The sequence below is a fragment of the Ictidomys tridecemlineatus genome, chromosome 4 (assembly GCF_052094955.1).
Source record: "Ictidomys tridecemlineatus isolate mIctTri1 chromosome 4, mIctTri1.hap1, whole genome shotgun sequence".
NCBI classification, from domain to species: domain Eukaryota; kingdom Metazoa; phylum Chordata; class Mammalia; order Rodentia; family Sciuridae; genus Ictidomys; species Ictidomys tridecemlineatus.
Genome location: NC_135480.1, coordinates 142,291,159 through 142,310,422, shown reverse-complemented (window position 1 = coordinate 142,310,422; position 19,264 = coordinate 142,291,159). Strand labels below are relative to the sequence as shown.

The following is a 19,264-nucleotide window of genomic DNA, read 5'->3' as shown; positions in this document are numbered from 1 at the left end:
ATTGTATTCTCTGTATGATTATGTCAGAATGAACCCCAATATTATGTATAACTATAATGCACCAAGGCAATAGATATTTAGAAAACAAAAGTTTCTAATTTTAATGAAGTTCAGTTTATCCACTTCTAATTTTGTTGCTTGTACTGTCATATGTAAGAAGCCTTTGTATAAAACTAAGGTCATGAAGATGTAGTCCTATATTTTTTTTTTCTGAGAGTTTTGTTGTTTTAGTGCTTAACCTTAGTCTGCGATCCATTTTGAGATAATTTTTTGCATATGATATGAATAATATAAATTCATTCTTTTCTGGGACGGTTTTCAGATAGCCCAGCACCATTTACTAAAAAGATTCTTCTTTCTTCATTTAATTATGTTGGCACCTTTGTTGACAAGCTGTTGACTAAGTGTGAGTTTCTCAAGTACACTCTTTCGCTAGTTGTGCACTTCCCCCTTTCCACATTGTTTTGCTGAGATCACTAACTTCCTGTCCTGGTTCATACTTACTTGTTTTCCAGGTCTGTTACACAGATGTCACTGCAGTATATCTTTTCATTGTATTCTTGAATTAAGTCCTTTTTAAAAAAATCTTGTGCATTATTTTTCCTTGAATTCCCTTTTCATTTTTCCAGGGAATGTTCTCAAATAACAAATTTCAGGGGGTATTGAGGGAAAGGGACCTTGGACATCTTGATGTACCTTTGTTTCTGTCCTCCACTTGAATGATAATTTGGCTGGATATGGAATCCTGGTTCAAAATAATTTCCTTCAAAAACTTGAAGTCACTGCTTGATGCTTTTTGTCATAGCTGAGAAGCTTGAGGCTTATCTGATTCTCGTTCCCTTTTATTCTGTAGGGTAGCTCGTGGGAATTTTTTTTTTACCTTGATATTAATAGTTTGGTTTTAAGAAATATAAAATTATGACTCTCAGGCAAATATAAAACAAACATGCCATTAACGAGGAAATACTACTCACTCAAAGAGCATTTGAGAAGCTCTAAGTTTTTATAGGTAGGTAATGTTAGAAGATTGCTGGGACAGATGCAAAACTAGTTAGTGTAGAGCAGGCCATGAACTGTAACTTTTGAGGTTTTCTATTCCATCAGATGGAATTTATTTCCTTCTCTACTGAAATAAAATCCACAACATAAACTTTGCCCCCCAAAGAGTTGTAAAATGGTATTAAATAAATAAATAATTTAACATAATACTCCCAAAGATTTCCAAGCTGTAGATAATTTTCCTGCTATTCTTCTGAAGTTGCATAAGGATGCGTCCAGGTGTAGGTGCTTTTTTTTTTTTTTTCATCCTTTTGAGTATTTAGTGAACCCTTTTCATTTGAAGACATGTATCTTCAACACTGAGAAATTTTCTTTGCTGTTTTCTTGATTATTTCCTGTTTTCCATTTGCTCTCTTTTCTGTTTCTAGAATAGCTAATAGATATTGGATCTCTTGCACTGAAAGTCTTTGTTTTTTAGCTTTTCAAAGTCTTTTATTTTCTATTTCTTTCTTTTAAATTTGTATTCTAGGTGTTTTCTTAATTTTTGTTCCTGTCACTATATTGTTGTGTTTATTTTGAAAATTATATTTTTAATGATCAGAAATATTCTTCTGATTGACAATTTATCCTTTGTCACAGAAACTGTTCTTATTTTATGTATGCTATATTTTTTCTTCTCTCTCTTTCTCTGAAAGTACACATTAGATATATTTAACATTTTTTTTTCCATCCCCTGAATAGTTTGTTTTCTTCCTGAGAGTTAGTGGTGCTGGTTGATAACCTTGATCCTTTGTTGTATGGTGAGATTTTTGAGTGTCTGTTTATTTCATATCATTCTTTATAGTTATGACTGAAGAACTAGGTTAGTAATATATGTAATATTTCTAATAGCTGTATCTTATAATAACATAAATGAGATGCATATATTAATTCACTAATCCCATAAGTTGTTATTGGTATTCTTATTCTGAGAAAACCAAGGCACAGAGTGGTTAAATAATTTGCCCAACATCACATAGCTAAAAGTGGCAGAACTGAGTTGTACCCTAGCTGGTCTGTCTCTAAGAGTCTGTGTTTTTGATCACCATCTTGCTTGTATGATGGTGCCTGCCCAAAAGAGGACATCTCACCAGGACCCCTGTTCCCCAGCTCTGTTAGGAAAAAGTTCACTGGTGTTAGCTGGTAGAAGAATGCTTGTACTTCTTATTACTTTTGGATTTGCAAAAGTCTCTTCAATATTTCTCAATTTTTATTATGAAACTTCTTAAACTTATAGGAAAGTTGAGCAAATGACAATGAATTCTCATATGTCACCCACTTGGATTCAATAACTTAACATTTTACCGGGGGTGTTATGTAGCTACATAAGTAGATTTTGTTTTTATTGCAGATTACATGGTACTTCACCTTAATACTTAAGGAAGCATCTACTAAAAACAAACATTCCACATCACCATGATTACATTTTCATACCTCAGAAAATTATTACTAATTTCCTAATGTTATTGGAGAGTCAACGTATATGCACATTTCCCCAGTTGTCACAAAATATTTTTTTATAACTTTAATTACTTAATGAAAAATCTTTGGGGACTGAGGGTGTAGCTCAGTGGTACAGTGCTTGCTTAGCATGTACAAGGCCCTGAGTTTGCTCCTGAGCATTGCAAAACAAACATACACACACACACACACACACACACACACACACACACACACACACATACACACACACATCTTTGCAACTGAAGTATGAATATTACTATATGTATAAGTATATAACTTCATGAATTATCAAAAAGTGAATGCTCAGGCTGGGGTTGTGACTCAGAGGTAGACTGCTCACTTAGCATGCATGAGGCACTGGGTTTGATCCTCAGCACCATATGAAAATAAAATAAACATATTGTGTCCATCTATATCTAAAAACAAATATTTAAGAAAAGTGAATACTCCCATAGGATATAACTAAAAAAAAAAAAAACAGAATGCAATCAAAGTTTACTTACTAGATTTTGTTATTCTGCTTCTTTAGTATTTTTGTACTCTAGAATACTCTTTTGCCTCTTTTTTTTTTTTAAATCTAGAATTGACTGTGTGAAGAGATGACTCCATTTGGCTTATATAATCTTGTTGTTGTTGTTCTTCTTTGATATGAAAGAGTTCAAATATACCCTAAAGTTATGAGAAATATGATAGACCCCCACAGACCCATTGCCCAGCCACAGCAACCAATACATGTCCACACCGTCTCATCATTTTCCTTATTCCTTTACATTGGAGTATTTTAAAACAAAGCTCAATCTTTACAGTATTTCATTCTTAAATATTTTAGTATGTGTATGTCAAGTGTCTAATTTGCTTCATGTATATATTTAAAAAAATTTTTAAGTTGTAGTTGGACACTACTTTATTTTACCTTTATTTACCTTTATACTTTTATTTTACTTCTTTATTTTTATTTGGTGCTCAGGATTGAACCCAGTGCCTTGCATGTGCTAGGCGAGTGCTCTACTGCTGAGCCACAACCCCAGCCCCTCATGTAAATTTTTTGTAATTTGTTTTAACTGGAGCCAAAAAAGCAAAATCCTCACATTGGGCTTGGCTGATATATCTCTTATGTTTCTTGCAACCATTAAGTCCCTCTGGCTGGGATTCACACTCAGTGTCTCTCATGTTTGCAGTCAGATGGCTGCTGGGCATGGAATTGTCTGAAGGTTTGACTGGGCTGTACATCTCAGGTAGCTCTTTTGCATGACTGGTGGTTGGTGCTGGCTGTCAGCTGGGAGCTCAGCTAGAGCTGGTGACTCTAGTGTGAACATGACCTCCCGTGTAACAGCCATATAGCATGGTGACTGGGTTCTGAGTCGGAGTATCCCAGTGAGCATCCCAGGAGGCCTAGGCAGGAGCTACACAGTTTCTTATGATCTCTCTTCATAGGTCCCAGAATGTACTTCCACCACATTCTATTGGACAAACAAATTCCTAAGGCCTGTGTAGAATCAAGGAGATGAGAGTTGGATTCTATTTTTCATATTTTATATTGTGATAAAATACTAAATTAAAATCACCATTTTACCACTTTTAGATTTACATTCGGTGGCATCAAGCACCTTCACAATATTGTACTATCACCAACACTGTTTGCAGAATTTTTTCATTATTCCAAATGGAAACTCCATAGACCTTAAAGAACAATTTCCCTTCCCAAGTCCCTAAAAACACATATTATTCTCTGGTCTATGAACTTGCCCATTTCTAGGCACCTCATGTAGGCGGGGTTGTACAATACTTGTGTTTCTCTGTCTGGCTTTCTTAGAAAAGTGTTTTCCAATATTTATCCCGTGTTGCAGCATTTGTCAGAACTTCATCCCTTTTTATGGCTAAATATTGTTCCATGGTATGTATCGAACCTCACCTCTTGATGTGAGGAAGAGCTTTATTAATACAGAGAGGAAAGGACCTGATGGTGGTCATCTTAAGAGTCTACTGACTCACTGGCATATTTCTCAGGAGCTGTATTTTTGTGATGCGGAAGGGCACAAAGGTCATAAGGCCTGACTTTTTAACTTATTGAACCTTGAGACACTAAGAGCAATAGAACAGGGACCAGAAGAAGGGAAATAAAGAAACTTAGAAAAGTACAGAGGAAAGGACAGAAGAATAATTGAGAAAGGAACATGAATCTCAAGAACTAGAGATCTTTAACTTTCCACTGCTTCTCTTATCTTCAAATCTAAATTAATTTCTGCCACCTTATTCCCAAGGAACATTGCAGATTGGGCTCCTGATCAGTTCCCCTTGTAAGAACAGCAAGTCTCACGTGTCACATGGTCACTGTTTCTCTGAGAAGCTCACGAGATCCTTCCTCAGGTCCTTGGACACATTCTTGATGAGAACGTGCTAACTGAGGGAGGATAGACCTGTCCAGGTGGAGGAGCTATGGAGGCAGACACTTCTCACTAAGCCTGATTGCTTAGCTACTGAGAAAGAGCACTTTCCTGAGAACAAATCAAGGTCAGTGTGCTGAGAGGGGAACCTGAGGGACCTGGAAGAGAGCTGGGACAGGAACCCCCGTAGGGCACATTTTGCTTTTCACAAGTAAGGAGGCTTGGAAATGCCCCTGCGTCTGTGCGTGTCTTCATCCAGCTCCAGGTTCTGAGTGCTTTTAACTCCTCAAATCTGTGTCCCAAGTGGACGAACATATGTGTCTCACTCTAGTGGGCAGAGCAAGAAGGTTTTCACTCATGTTGAAAGAGGAAGGGGAAAAGAAGTGTTATCATTATATTTTAAACACTTTATAAAAAGAAAATCAGGAGACAGCGTAATGTGAGTAAACCTGGCACTTCCCCGCCTTTGGGAGGAGGGGGAGACAGCTGCTTCTGCTCCCAGCAGCAGCCTGTGTTTGCCTTGTTGGCAGGAGAATTGGTCAGGACAATGACAGTGGATCTGCCAAGCTTCTGGGAGAAGGGTGTCAAGGACCAGAACCCTGCAGTCATTGCATGTGGAGCTCCTGAAGTGGGGTTAAGTAGCTCGAGTGTGGGCCTTGAGAGCCCCACAAAGAGTCGTTAGGTGTGGTTGGTCGCCTTGGGACCCGGTGATCGTCCACACATGCATTTTGCTAAACCACTAAAGAAAGGTTTTAGATTGGAGTCTTGCCTTCAGTTTTTTCCCCCAGTGCTATTGTGTTAAGCTCCTGATTCTAGATTGGCTTAAGGTGCTTCCTCACACTGAATCAAAATTCAAACTTTTAAGAGGCACACAAATTGTTGCCTTGACTGTCAAAGGTCCTGTGTCCTTTGTCTTATTCACCATTAACTAGTGAGACTCGCAGCTCTGGTTCTATGCCTCTCAGGATGGGGATGTTAAAATGACAGTTAGATCCCCAGCCATTGGAAATTGTCTCAGTAGGGAAATTGTCATCTGAACTCTGAGGACTGGGGTTTTGTTTGTCCTCTCACCTACCGCCCTTACTTCTTCTTCCTCTGAACAATGGAACAAAAGTCCCAATTCTTCCATCTTTTCCCAGGATCTGTGGAGGTGGCCATTTCCATTCTAGCATTGCTAGTAAGTGGGACTTTGCCTTTCAGGGCCCGTGTGTTTGTGTGTGTGTGTGTGTGTGTGTGTGTGTGTGTGTGTGTGTGGTCTAGAACATGAAAGCATCATATCTATAAGCAGTATCCATCAGAAGAGATCCATTCTTTTCCATTGGTCCAATGATTCACTTACTCATTTTATTTACCATCTACCTGTGTTTTTTTGTCCTTGGTTCAGATTTTGTACCCCACTGGAGAAGACTCTATTTTATTTTTTTAAAATTATTAAAAATTTAAAAAATTCTTTTCAAATTAAAAAAAAATTTCAAGCAGTATCAAAAGAAATCTGTTTCCGAAGTTTCCTCTCATGAGAAAAGAATTTGGCAAACTATTGATATTTAAATAAAAACAACACATACAGTTCACTGTTAACATTTAGTAAAAATATTTATCATTTCTGATAGTGTAAAAAGGAGGCTTGTATTCAATGAATGTGTTATTTTTTTAAGGGACTCTTTTTTTTCAAGCACAAATGAAAACCTTTCTGGATTGGAGTCCTGCATGTAGTGCAGGCAGATAGAGTAGGGGCTAACCCAGTGTGAGAAGGTCATGAGGACCTACGTACACCCAGAGAAGCAGGACCCTGGGAGGAGTCTGTGAGAGTGAGGGAGGGTGTGAGGACCTGGGAATGGGACGGTAAGGGCAGTTACAGGAGAGGTGGGGATGGGAGGGTGTAGGGAGTGAAAATGCACTGAAGCCAAGCTGGAGAAAGGGCAGGAAGACAGGAGGCCATGGTTCCTGATTTATTAAAAGTTCAACAAGTGTAGTTATGGAGGAGAGACGTCGTGCATGTGTGTCAGGTCCTGCCTGGGTAGTTCCACGGACGTTGCCTTACCTTTGGTGTTCCCTTCAACCATCTTTGAGGAAGGTATTACTTTATTTTATGGGTGAATATGAGACACCTAGAGAGATTAAGGTAGTTTGTCCAAGATCACTCAGCTAGTTAGTCAATGGTCTGGAAACACCCTCATTAAAAAAAAAAAAAAAAAAAAAAATATATATATATATATATATATATATATATATATATATAGAGAGAGAGAGAGAGAGAGAGAGAGAGAGAGAGAGAGAGAGTAGTTGGATGCAATACATTTATTTTATTTATTTTTATGTGGTTCTGAGAATCAAACCCAGTACTTTGCACATGGTAGGCGAGCACTCTACTGCTGAGCCACAACCCCAGCCCCAGAACACACATTTATCTAACTCCAATTCATTTAATTTTGTGTTTTAAATTTAGTTCTCATTTTTACCAAAGTCACACATGCACATAGTTCAAAGAGTCAAATAGTATTGTTAATTTTAATAAGAGTATCAAGTTCTTTGTCCCTCTTCTCTTAGGGTGGCCATCTCCACCATTTTTTTGGTATTTATCTCTGTATTTATAAAGAAAGCATTGGCATTGCGTTTCCTGATATTCCAGAGTTAGGTATCCTAAACAGTTAGGAGATCTTGATTGTTGTATTTACCTTTGATGTTCTCCTTCTCCATATAGTTACATCATAATTTTGGTCAGGGCATTATTCAGGTTTTATCCAATTTAAAATCTTTTTGGGGGGTTGTGGATGGACACAATACCTTTATTTTATTTATTTTTATGTGCTGCTGAGGATTGAACCCAGTGCCTCTCACATGCTGGACTAGCACTCTACCACTGAGCCACAACCAAAGCTCCAGTCTTTATCTTACTTTGACTATGATAACTTTTCCTTTGGTGTAAAATACTTAGATTTCCCTCAAGTTAACAATGGTCTTTTCCATTCCCCTTAGTTTTTCTATCACTAAATCCCATTTCAGCACTTGCCTCCGTAAGCCTCTTTCTCAAACATTCAGGCCTGTTTATGGGCTTCTCCATCACTTTCCTCCTCTTGGAGATACCCTGCAGCCTTGACTCACTGTCTGGACCTGCTGCCATGAAGTCCTACCCTAACTGTCACCCTTGTCACTGTTTGGCCATTATTCTGGGCTTTCCCATTTCCTCTCCCTGAGGCCGGGTCTGTTTCCTAGCTCCCATGCCCTCTTTTTATTTCCTGAGCTCCCCTCTCATTTTCACAGTGCATCATCTAGGAACTTTGTGAGAAAAGCATATGTGAGAAACACATTTTTAAAACTAATGTATAAATTGTAGAACTGTAAAAACATTTTTATTCTACTCAAACTGGATTGTTATTTTTAGCAGAATATAGAATTCTGAGTTGGAATTTTCTCTCAAAAATTCAAAGACATTGTTCCATGAAATGTGGGTTCTGCAAAGAAAAATCAGTCTCGTGTGTGGATGAAGAAAAATTTCTTCTGGGTCCATAGCTGTGGTCAAGAAAAGGAATCAGGGAAGATGGGAGGGGAGGGGAGGGGGGATAGTAGGGGATAGGAAAAGTAGCAGAATACAACAGTCACTAATATGCCATTATGTAAAAATGTGAGTATGTAACAGATGTGATTCTGCAATATGTATTTAGGGTAGAAATGGGAGTTCAAAACCCAGTTGAGTCAAATGTATGAAAGATGATATATTATGAGCTCTGTAATGTTTTGAACAATCAATTAAAAAAAAAGAAAAGGAATCAGGAGTTCTGATTTTGTTGTTGTTGTTGTTAAAAAGGGATAAGGTATGCATAGTAATATGCACAAATCTTAAATGTATAGTTTGCTGAATTTTTATAGATGTGTACACTTGAGTAATATTCATCCAGGTTATGAACTAGCATTCTATAGTGTGCCCTTATGCCCCATCCCAATCAATTTTCCTACCTCCCTATTGGAATATATTGGTCCACTTTTCATTACTGTAAAGAAATACCTGAGATAGGCTACTTGTGGAGAAAAAAGGTTTATTTACCTCACTGTTTTGGAAGCTGAAAGTTCAGGTTCTGTGCAGGTTCTGGTATGGTCCTCTGCCTCACCTCTTGGAAGATGACAGTGGTGGTAGCAAGATATCACATCGTCAAAGCAGCAAGCCAAAGATACTGGAGTCCCACGATCCCTTGTAAGAGCACACCCTCCTTTGCTTATGGACTTCTCAGTAGGTCCCGCCAACTCTCAGCATGGCCACACTAGGGACCAGACTTTCAACACAGTGAAACTTTGTGCAACACTATTAAATCATAACCAAACAAGGGGTACCCAGTGTTCCAATATTTTTCACTATAGATTAGTTTTACATGCTCTAAAACTGCACATATATGGAATCATACAGCATGTGCACTTTTGTGTCTGGCTTCTTCACACAGTATAATGTGTCTGAGATTCATCCCTGTGTTTCCATGCATCTGGAGTTTGCTCATTTTTATTGTTGGAGTTATTTTATATAAACATTTTTCATTTTTTAATTTTTTTGGTACTGGAGATTGAAGCCAAGGGCACCTTACCACTGAGCTCCATCCCCAGTCCTTTTTATATTTTTATTTCGAGACAGGGTCTCACTAAATTGCTCTAGGTCTTGCTGAGTTGCTGAGGCTGGCCTTGAACTCATGATCCTCTTGCCTTAGCCTCCTGAGTTGCTGGGATTATAGGTGTACTCCACCGTGCCTGGCTTTATTGCTAAGTTTTATTTCTTTTAGGAATATATTATAATTGTTCATCCATGTTCCTGTTCTTAGGCATTTGGGTTTCTTTTTTTGGCTATTATGAACAAGTTGCTGTAAGTTTGCTTATCTGGGCTTTTTGTGAACTCTACATTAACCTGTCTTGGGGACATATCTGAGAGTGGAATTGTTGGGTTATAGTATGGTTCATGTTTAACTTCATTAGAAACTTATGATAGTTTTCCATGGTGCTTGTTATCATTTTATAATTGTTTCTTCAGTAGATTTGGAATCAGCCTTAATTGGAGACTTACTTCCATTTCCAGAGGTGTCTGGTGGCCACCCCTTGCTGAGTATTTGGGGATTCTGAAGAGTAAATCCTATAGGGGTTTGTCTTCCCTCCTTGCTGTCGTGGGATTCATTTTTCTCAGCACCACTGGGTCAGTTCATACTCGACCTTCTGAAACTTTGCTGCCCCTTTACATTTCTGCATTTAAAATCCTCATTTTACTACCATCTTAGTGGGTTTCCAGGACCTAGTAGACCAAAATGCTTCCCTTCAACTTGCCATTTGAAGTCTAATCGGTTTTAAAGCTTGTGCTTTCCCACAATCACTGGAATTGCTTATTTATTTAAACATGAACAGTAAGTTTGTCACATCTTGAGCTTGGAGCAGTAGGGAGGTAAGGGACAAAATAAAAGTCCTTTGGCAGCAGGGAAAGGTCAGCCTATTTAAAGAATGAAATCTTATATTAAAACGCACACTCAACAATACCAAGCTGTGATAGCCATAATTATTTAATGGCATTATGCGATAGGGATTATGAATAAATTTTATCAGGTGAGAGGCAAACAGAAGGTGATGCTGCCTCTTGGTAGCCACAGATTCCCCAAACCTTTTATTTAGTCACTTAATTGATGCCTGGGATGAACTTGGACACAATGCAATTGATGAGAGGCAAGGTGAATTCCAAATACTGAATTGAAAAACATAGTTTTTTTTTTTTTTTTTGCATTTTGCACTTGGTATGAGTATCACAAAATATTTAAGATTCAAATTAGTAGCAAATGAAACCACAGCATAAAAGGTTGATGTCAGGTTGCGAGTCCTTGTGAGAGGGCTCACTGCCTAGGTCTTGGATGTGCATCTTCCCCTGATGTCCCCAGGGCCACGTGGGCAAGCCCTCTACTTTTTGGCTTCCAGTCTGTCTCATGATTTAAAATACAGGTTCTAAGAAGACATTTCTCTGTCAACCCTGGGCTTTTCTCTTTCTTGAGAACAAATCTCAAGAACTTAGCTTCTGTAAAATTCAGGGACTGAAAGTCATGGTGCTCACTTCACTGGGCAGGTTTTAAAAGTAATTATACTGACAGTTTTTTTTTTTTAAAGCAATTGCACCATTTTATACTTGCACAAGCAATGTTTCGAAAGTTCAGTGTTCCTCATCCTTACCAACACTTGGTATTGTTGACTTTTAAATTTTAACCATTCTAGTTGTGTTTAGTGGTATCTCATGGTGTTTTTAAGTTGCATTCATGATGATTGCTAATGTTGAACATCTTTCCATGTGCCTGTTGGCTTCCTGTAACTTTCTTCTGTGTGTGTGCGATGTCAGTCCAAGTCTTTTGCCCCACATTTTGAATTGAGTTGTATATCTTTTTGTTATTGAAACAAGGGGTTATTTATATCCTGGATACAGGTTTCTTGTTCAATATATGCATGAAAATATTTTCTCCTTATCTGTGACATGCCTATTGATTTTGTTATTGTAGTTTTTGATAGCCAGGTTTAATATTTTAGTAAAGAGATTTGGGGTCCAGCATTGGGAGTGTTGGGTCCTCACTCAGTTTTGCACAGGGTGATGTTAATTTTTAGTTTTATGAAGGGTAGTAGTGGGCTGTTTGCTGTAGGACCAAAACCCTGCTGTCTTTTCAAGGCATCCTGTATTTTGCTATGGAAAATTTCCAAAGGAAAGTTCAAGATCTCCCTGTACTAGCACTGATTGTGTTGCTGGATATGAAGATTTCAGAGGTGTTAAGTATCTGAATAGCAGTTGGCAATTTGCGGGAATCTATGTGGGAAGATCCTGCTCTGTCATTTGCCAACAACACATCCTCCTTTTCTGGAAAGCTTTGTCATAATCACAAGTAGTACTGTGCAAGAGGGGACACATGTTGCCTGCTGCTCACATCAAGTCCTCTGGCCACCAAGGAATCCAGCCTGGGAAACTGGAATGTAGCTGTGATCAGAATTTTCCCAAAGATTTTATGACAGGCTGTTACAAATTAGCAATAAAAGGAGAGAAGCCAGACTCCTCTGGGAGAAAGCAGGAATTCCCCCTAGGAAGGATGGTATCATTCGGTATTAAATACTGACTTACAACATGGGTCTGGAGAGATGCTTTGAAGTTTGACAGGGAATGAACATTATAGTTGAAGGCCAAGTTTTCTCTATTGGTGTTTATTTGTGAACTCATTTGCCAGCCAACTCTGATATATCAGCTATCTAAATTGATGCTTTGTTTTCACAGTAATAATTATTGGCTCTAACCTTTTGTATTTGTTTTTGTATTTATAAAAAAATTTCACAAATGGAAGAAATGATTTACAGTAGAAGGGGTAGAGAGAAAAGGGGAGGGGAGGGGAGGGGAGGGGGGATAGTAGAGAATAGGACTGACAGCAGAATACATCAGACACTAGAAAGGCAATATGTCAATCAATGGAAGGGTAACTGATGTGATACAGCAATCTGTATACGGGGTAAAGTTGGGAGTTCATAACCCGCTTGAATCAAACTGTGAAATATGATGTATTAAGAACTGTGTAATGTTTGAACGACCAACAATAAAAAAATAAATTAAAAAAAAAATAAAAAAAAAAATAAAAAAGAAAAAAAAAAAGAAAAAAAAATTTCAATATTCATAATAATCAAATTGAAAGACCAATGTAACCTCTGATGTTCACCAAGTAAATGCTGGCTTCTTGGTTGACTTCTGTCGGTTCTTAATTATTTGGAGTATTATTATTATTATTATTTGGGGATTGAGTTCAGGGACACTCAACCACTGAGCCACATCCCCAGCCCTACTTTGTATTTTATTTAGAGACAAGATTTCACTGAGTTGCTTAGTATCTCACTAAGTTGCTGAGGCTGGCTTTGAACCCTAATCCTCCTGCCTTAGCCTCCTGAGCCACTTGGATTATAGGTGTGCCCCACCACTTTGGAGTAATATTATTTTTAACTTTGGAAAAAAGTTCACAGAAAATTGTTATGCACTTCTTTAGTACCTAAACTGTCATGATCTGTGAAAAGACCCATTTTTACTTTAATTTGTATCCTATGATATTTGGCCATCAATGACTTTGAGATCCTTGTTTTCCCTGTATTCCTCTTATAATCTAGAGCTTTTCTTTTGTCTCTTTACTGTTATTGATCCAGCAAAACTCAGGAAAAGTCAGAATGACTCAATGAGAAAATAGCCAGGGCTTCACACATCTGGATCAAAGATAAAGGAAGAAGAATTATTTGCAAAGAGGAAAAAAATAGGAACATGAGATTATTGAGAAGATGTGAGTCAGTGGCATTCCTTAGCACAATTAAAAAAATTCTAAAATATGGTAAAAAAAAGTTTATAAAAGCATTGTTTGAATTTTTAAAAATTTTCTCTTGGAAGAATTTTTTTTTCCTTTGTTCCAGTCAAACCTTGCCTGTATTTAGTTGTGGTCTTTTTCTAACTGCCCATCCTCTTTCCATTTTAGGTAAACCTCTTCGTGTTGCTCTCTGTGGTTTGTGTCCTCCTAAATCTCGCGGGATTCATCCTAGGCTGCCAAGGGGCGCAGTTTGTGTCCAGCGTGCCCAGGTGTGATCTGGTAAGCAGCCCTAGACATCACTGTGCATCAGGCAGACCTTGGCCCGGCTGCTCTCCTGGTGTGACGAGTAGCAGTGTGACTGACAACTGTGCAGAAGTGAAGCCTGAAATTGGTACAAGAAAGTGGGAAAACAAAGCAAAGAGCTCTTGCTCATTATTTTACTTGATTGTCAATTTTTGCCACAGCAGTGATCAACCATTATAACCCCAGAACCATAGACATGTCGTACATCATTAGTTAGTGAATGATCTGTCTGCCTTCCTCTAAAGAGGAGAAATGGGTATTAAAAGGATTTGGGCTGATGATCTTTATATGAAAGCTCTGTGGTCAGGTGAATGTCAGCATTAAGGGATTTTCTGAGTTCAGGGGATAAGTATGGGGCATACACCATTTATTATGCAGCAGCATGCCAGTGAAGTCTGGGACAGCAGGCTATAATCAAGATTTGGTTTTCAGAGCTTTTGGGATTTCAGGATTGTGGATAAAAGGGTGTGGACTTGCAGCATTTCTAATTTAAAAAAATTTTAAATTGTGGTAAAATACATATAACCTAAAGTTGACCATCTTAACCATTTTTAAGTGTACATGTGAGTAGCAGTTGTGTGCATTTACACTGCTGTGCAAGCCATCTCCGGAACTACTCATCAGGCAACTCTGAAATAGCATCCCCCTCTCATCCTCTCCCTGAGTGCCTGGCAACCACCATTGTATTTTCCACTTTCATGAATTTCAGTTCTCTTAAGTACCTCATTTAAGTTGAATCATACTGTATTTATCTTTCTGCAAGTAATTTACTTCTCGAAGTATAATGCCCTCAGGGTGTTTCCATGTTGAAGTGTGTGTAAGAATTCCCTTCCCTCTTTAAAGCCAAATAATACACCATTGTATGTAGATGTGACACATTTTGTTTATCCATTCACCCATGGATGGGCCCTTGGGTTGTTTCCATCTTTTGTCTATTGTGCACAATGTTCTATGACCATGGGTGCAACACATATCTCTTCTGCATCCTGCTCTCAGTTGGTTTGAGTCCATTACCCAGGAATAGAATCACTGGCTCTCTCTGAACTTTTTAAAAGTATTTCTCAGTAACAGCTGACTCTGTGTGACACAAAGCAAAAGGAATGGATTCTTTGGAAGTTGTAGTGAATCTCATCTATTTGGAACTTAGTTGTGAGGTGGCCAGATCCTACAGAAACCAGCAGGATGCAAGCAAAGAGGGCTGCCACCTTGTTACAAAGGCTGTGGTGGATTTGAAGCTCCTCAGTGAAACTCATGACCTCTCCAGACAGGAGAACTTCCCAGGAACTCAACCGAAAACCTGTTGCTCTTTTTTTTTTTTTCATTTTGCAATTATAAATTTATTGATATTCACTTTACATTGTGATCTATAAAAGTGAGAATACAGTGTTGATAATGAACACAAAATGTTATGGGGATACTCATGAAGAACAACTTGATTATATCACATCATCTGCAGGTTAAATCATTGCAACTTAAATAACCTCTTTCAGAAACCTTAAGAACTTTCTTAATGATATTTTTCTATTTTAATGGGGAAGGTGGATTTAAAAAAATGAAAAATTGAACACCCACAGATGATGGAGTTGGTTGTAATGTTTTTCAAAATCCAAATGTGATTATGGGAATATGGTATCTAGTGATAGCCCTGCTTATTTATGTGGATAAAAAACATGGCTCCCTCACTACTAGTTAAACCAAAAGCAACAAATTGCAACCACATTTAAACTGTATAAGATCCTTATGAAAACAAATGAATGCCACATTTTACTTTATTTGATATGTCTAAATTTAGAAAGAGAAAAATTTAGGTAGGATGTTCTATTATTTAAAATATCAATGTAACATAATGTGAAATATGTAAATTTAAAAGAAACTTCAGTAACCCAGAAGTCCAACACATCTCTGAAAGCACCTGTGGAGCTGGCAGCCTGGAGAATTTATCAATGTAATTGCAATACAAAAAGATACTGTCTTGAAAAGGGATACATAAGAAAAGAGATATGAGCTTCAACTCCAATTGCTGATATAATAAAGAGCAATGCCTTTTTATCTTTAGCCTCAGTTTCCTATCTAAAATTTTCTCTTTCTAAATTTAGGCATATCCGGTATTTTGATTTTTTTTCTATATGCATTTATTTGTTAGACTATTCTAATTTTAACTATTATCAGATAGATATTCATTAGTTATGTTTGTCAAATGTTTTAAATTCCCATAAATCATCAAATTATTACTATAACTTATTTTAATTCTTAAAAATACAAAGGATCTTCTTTTATAGCTACTACACACTCTGGCACATGTGTAAGTGTATATGACCGCACATCTATATTTTGAAATTAATATTTATTTAAGTCATTATTTCTAAATGCTAAATGTTTTTACATAATACATAATGTATAGATTTCTAAGTAATATTTTAACACATAAAAATATTTAAATTACTAATTGTTCAAATATTGTTATAAATTAGATTTCTTCTTTTATTTTTTAAAATTTGTTCTACTTAGTTGTACATGACAGCAGAATGCATTTCAATTCATCGTATTCAAATGGAGTGCAACATTTCAGTTCTCTGATTATTCACTGTGTAGAGGTGCACCATTTGTGCAGTCATACATGTACCTAGGGTAATGATGTCCATCTCATTCTACCATCTTTCCTGCCCCTGTAACCTCTCCTCCCCCTCCCATTTGCCCTATCTAAAGTTCCTCTATTCTTCCCGTGCTGCCCTGTACCCACCATCATAGATAAATATCCATTAACTAGAGAAAACCTTCCGCCTTTAGTTTTTTTGGGACTGACTGACTTGGCTTAGCATAACATTCTCCAACTCCATCCATTTACCTGCAAATGCCATAGTCTTATTCTTTTTTAATGCTGAGTAATAGTCTTTCTTAGAATTCTTCAGATTCTGTAGCTTAATAACCTTAAATTATGGATTCACATAACCTTTAAGACCCTCTGTGAATTGTCATCCTGTCTTTGCACTGGAGCAGCTCACAATCCCTATAATTGAGGCAAATCCCACATGTTATTTCCTAGGATCTTGCCCTATTTTCTTATTTCTAACAATGGTGTCTCTCCCACAAGGATTCCCTTCCCCTAACCTCTCCATCTGTTCAAATGCTATTAGTTTTTTTAAAGCCCCATTAAAAGACTGTTTTCTTCAGGAGATAGTCCCTGATCCACAGAGAAAATAATCTTCCAGAATATTCTATCTGTACATTTCTTAGGCGCTTATCTATCCCTTTCTCTTTTGTGCTAAAAATATTTATGTACCCGTCTTCTTTTTTCTCAGCTGGAATCTCCTGGAGAGTTATATCTAGGTCTCTTTTATCTTGGGAGTTTCCAGGAACCCCACACATACTCCTCTATGTACAAATAGTTCCCAGAGAAAAATTCTGGACAAAGATTGGTTTTCTAATTATTAGCCACACAGCAAATGAGAAAGGGTAAAGAGAAAAGACACAGACCAGAAGTGAAAAGTGATGATATATGGAAGGACGATTCAGGAAAATTGTTGCATAGATCAGAATTTCCTTTCTTTTTAATTTTTTAAATTTTATTTTTATTTAACTGATTTTATTTTTTTAAACACATGACAGCAGAATGTATTACAATTCTTATTACACATATATACCACAACTTTTCATATCTCTCTTTGTATATAAAGTAGGTTGACACCCAATTCGTGTATTCATACATGTACTTTGGATAATGATGTCCATGACATTCCACCATCCTTGCTAATCCCCTGCCAGAATTTCCTTTCTTTTTAAGACTGAATAATATTTTTTTCTGAATAATATTCTTTTAGATGTATATGACCCATTCTGTTTATCCATTAATCTTTGATAAATATTCTACCTCTTGGCTACTGTGTATAGTGTTGTGATGAACACAAATTTATCTCAAAAATATCTTTTTGGGATCCTTTGGATTTATACCCAGAAAAGTGGGTTTGCTAGATCATATGGCAATCTTCTTGGAAATTTGGTACTAGGAATTGAACCCAGGGTGTTTAGCCACTGAGCCATAGCCACATCCCTTTTTATGTTTTATTTTGTGATAGGGTCTTGTTAAGTAGCTTACGGCCTTGCTGAGTTGCTGAGGCTGGCCTTGAACTTGTGATCCTCTTGCCTTAGCCTCCTAAGGTGATTACAAGCATGCACCAACATGCTCAGCAGTAATTCTCTTTTTAACTTTTTGAGGAGCCTCCATACTATTTTCCAAAGTGGCTGCACCATTTTAGGTTTCTGCTAACAATGCACAAGGATTCCAATTTCTCCACATCCTTATTGACACCCATTTTCTATTTTTCTTGTAGTGGCCATCCTAATGAGTATGATGAGGTTATATCTAATTGTAATACTGATTTCATTTCTTTGATTATTAGTGATATTAAACACCTTTTCATGTGTTTGTTGGCCATTTGTATTTCTTTTTGGAGAAAATGTTTATTTAAGTCTTTTGCCCATTTTTCAGTTAGGTAATTATTATTATTATTTTTTGTTGCATTGTAGGAATTCTTTTTATATAGTCTATATTACCCCTGGTAGATAAATACTTTGTATGAAGTATATTTTGAATTTAAAAATTACCTCTACAAAATCAACTCTGTGATTATTTCTGATTATATAATTGTGAAAGTTTGAACAAGCCATGAAATATAGACTAGAACTTAAGAATCACTAAAAATCCTAGTATTGTAGGGATCCAGTTCTAGCACAGTTAACCACTTAGCTTTGTTTTATGCATCTTTTTATTCACACAGTATACATAATTTCCCATCAATGGGATCATATTATAATTAATTGTTTTTCATTAGGAAGGTCATTGATAAATGAAGTAAGTCTTTGGGAAAGGGAATAGTTTCCTTTCCCCTTTTTCTCTTTCCCCCCAACATCATTTTACCTTCATGGTAATAGTCTGGGAAATTTCCTTTGGTAAATATTTACGGGATAGGGTTTTTCATGATTTTTCAAAAATGGGAGATATTGTGTATGCTTTGATACAACTTTTTTCACTTAAAATATTTATCATACAAAGATTAATACAGATCTAACACCCTTATTTTATCACTGTAATTCCAGTGATTCAGAAGACTAAGGCAGGGAGATCTCAAGTTCAAGGTCAACCTTGGCAATTTAGTGAGACTATCTATGTCTCAAAGTAAAACAGGGCTGGGGTAATATAGCTCAGTGATAGAGCACTTTCTTAGTATACATGAGGTCCTTTAAACCCTAGCACTACAATAAAAAATAAAAATAGAGAGAAATCTTTTGCTGGTAGAGAATGTGGAGAGTTACTGGTGGAAATGTGAGATGTTTTAATTCTGTTTTGTTGTTGGCTTGGGTTTGGGCCAATAGAAACAATGCTGCCATCAGCACCATACTGTATCCCAATGCAGGCTTTTAGTCCTGACTGGAATAAGCTTCCAGGGCAAGGGATGGCTCTATAGTGTATCTTTTGTCTAATTTATTATAAATCCAACAATCTTATGACTCTGTCCATTTTTTAGACATTGAGTTAAAATTTACAGTGGAATACACAGATCTTATTGCACAGTTGTCTGAGTTTTTACTCAAGTTATGTACTCATCTTGACCAGAACATTTCCATAACCCTAGAAAATTCTTTGGTGTCCCTTTCAGACACTCTCTGTGCTCTCATAGGTAGTCATAGTTCCTGTTTCTTTCACTGTAGGCTAGTTTTGTGTTTTCTTGAATTTTATATAAATGAAATCATATGGTATAT

At 37.0% G+C, this 19,264-nt stretch overlaps 1 protein-coding gene across 2 annotated transcripts in view; it reads left to right on the top strand.

Moving 5' to 3' along the window:
* The window catches only part of Entrep1 (endosomal transmembrane epsin interactor 1), a 60,947-nt gene that overhangs the window by 21,692 nt on the left and 19,991 nt on the right, over positions 1-19,264 (top strand). For both annotated transcript variants that reach the window (XM_021725619.2, XM_040285683.2), the window contains one exon: positions 13,373-13,483. In XM_021725619.2, coding sequence (XP_021581294.2) covers positions 13,373-13,483 — 111 coding nt within the window. The remainder of the gene's footprint in view (positions 1-13,372; positions 13,484-19,264) is intronic.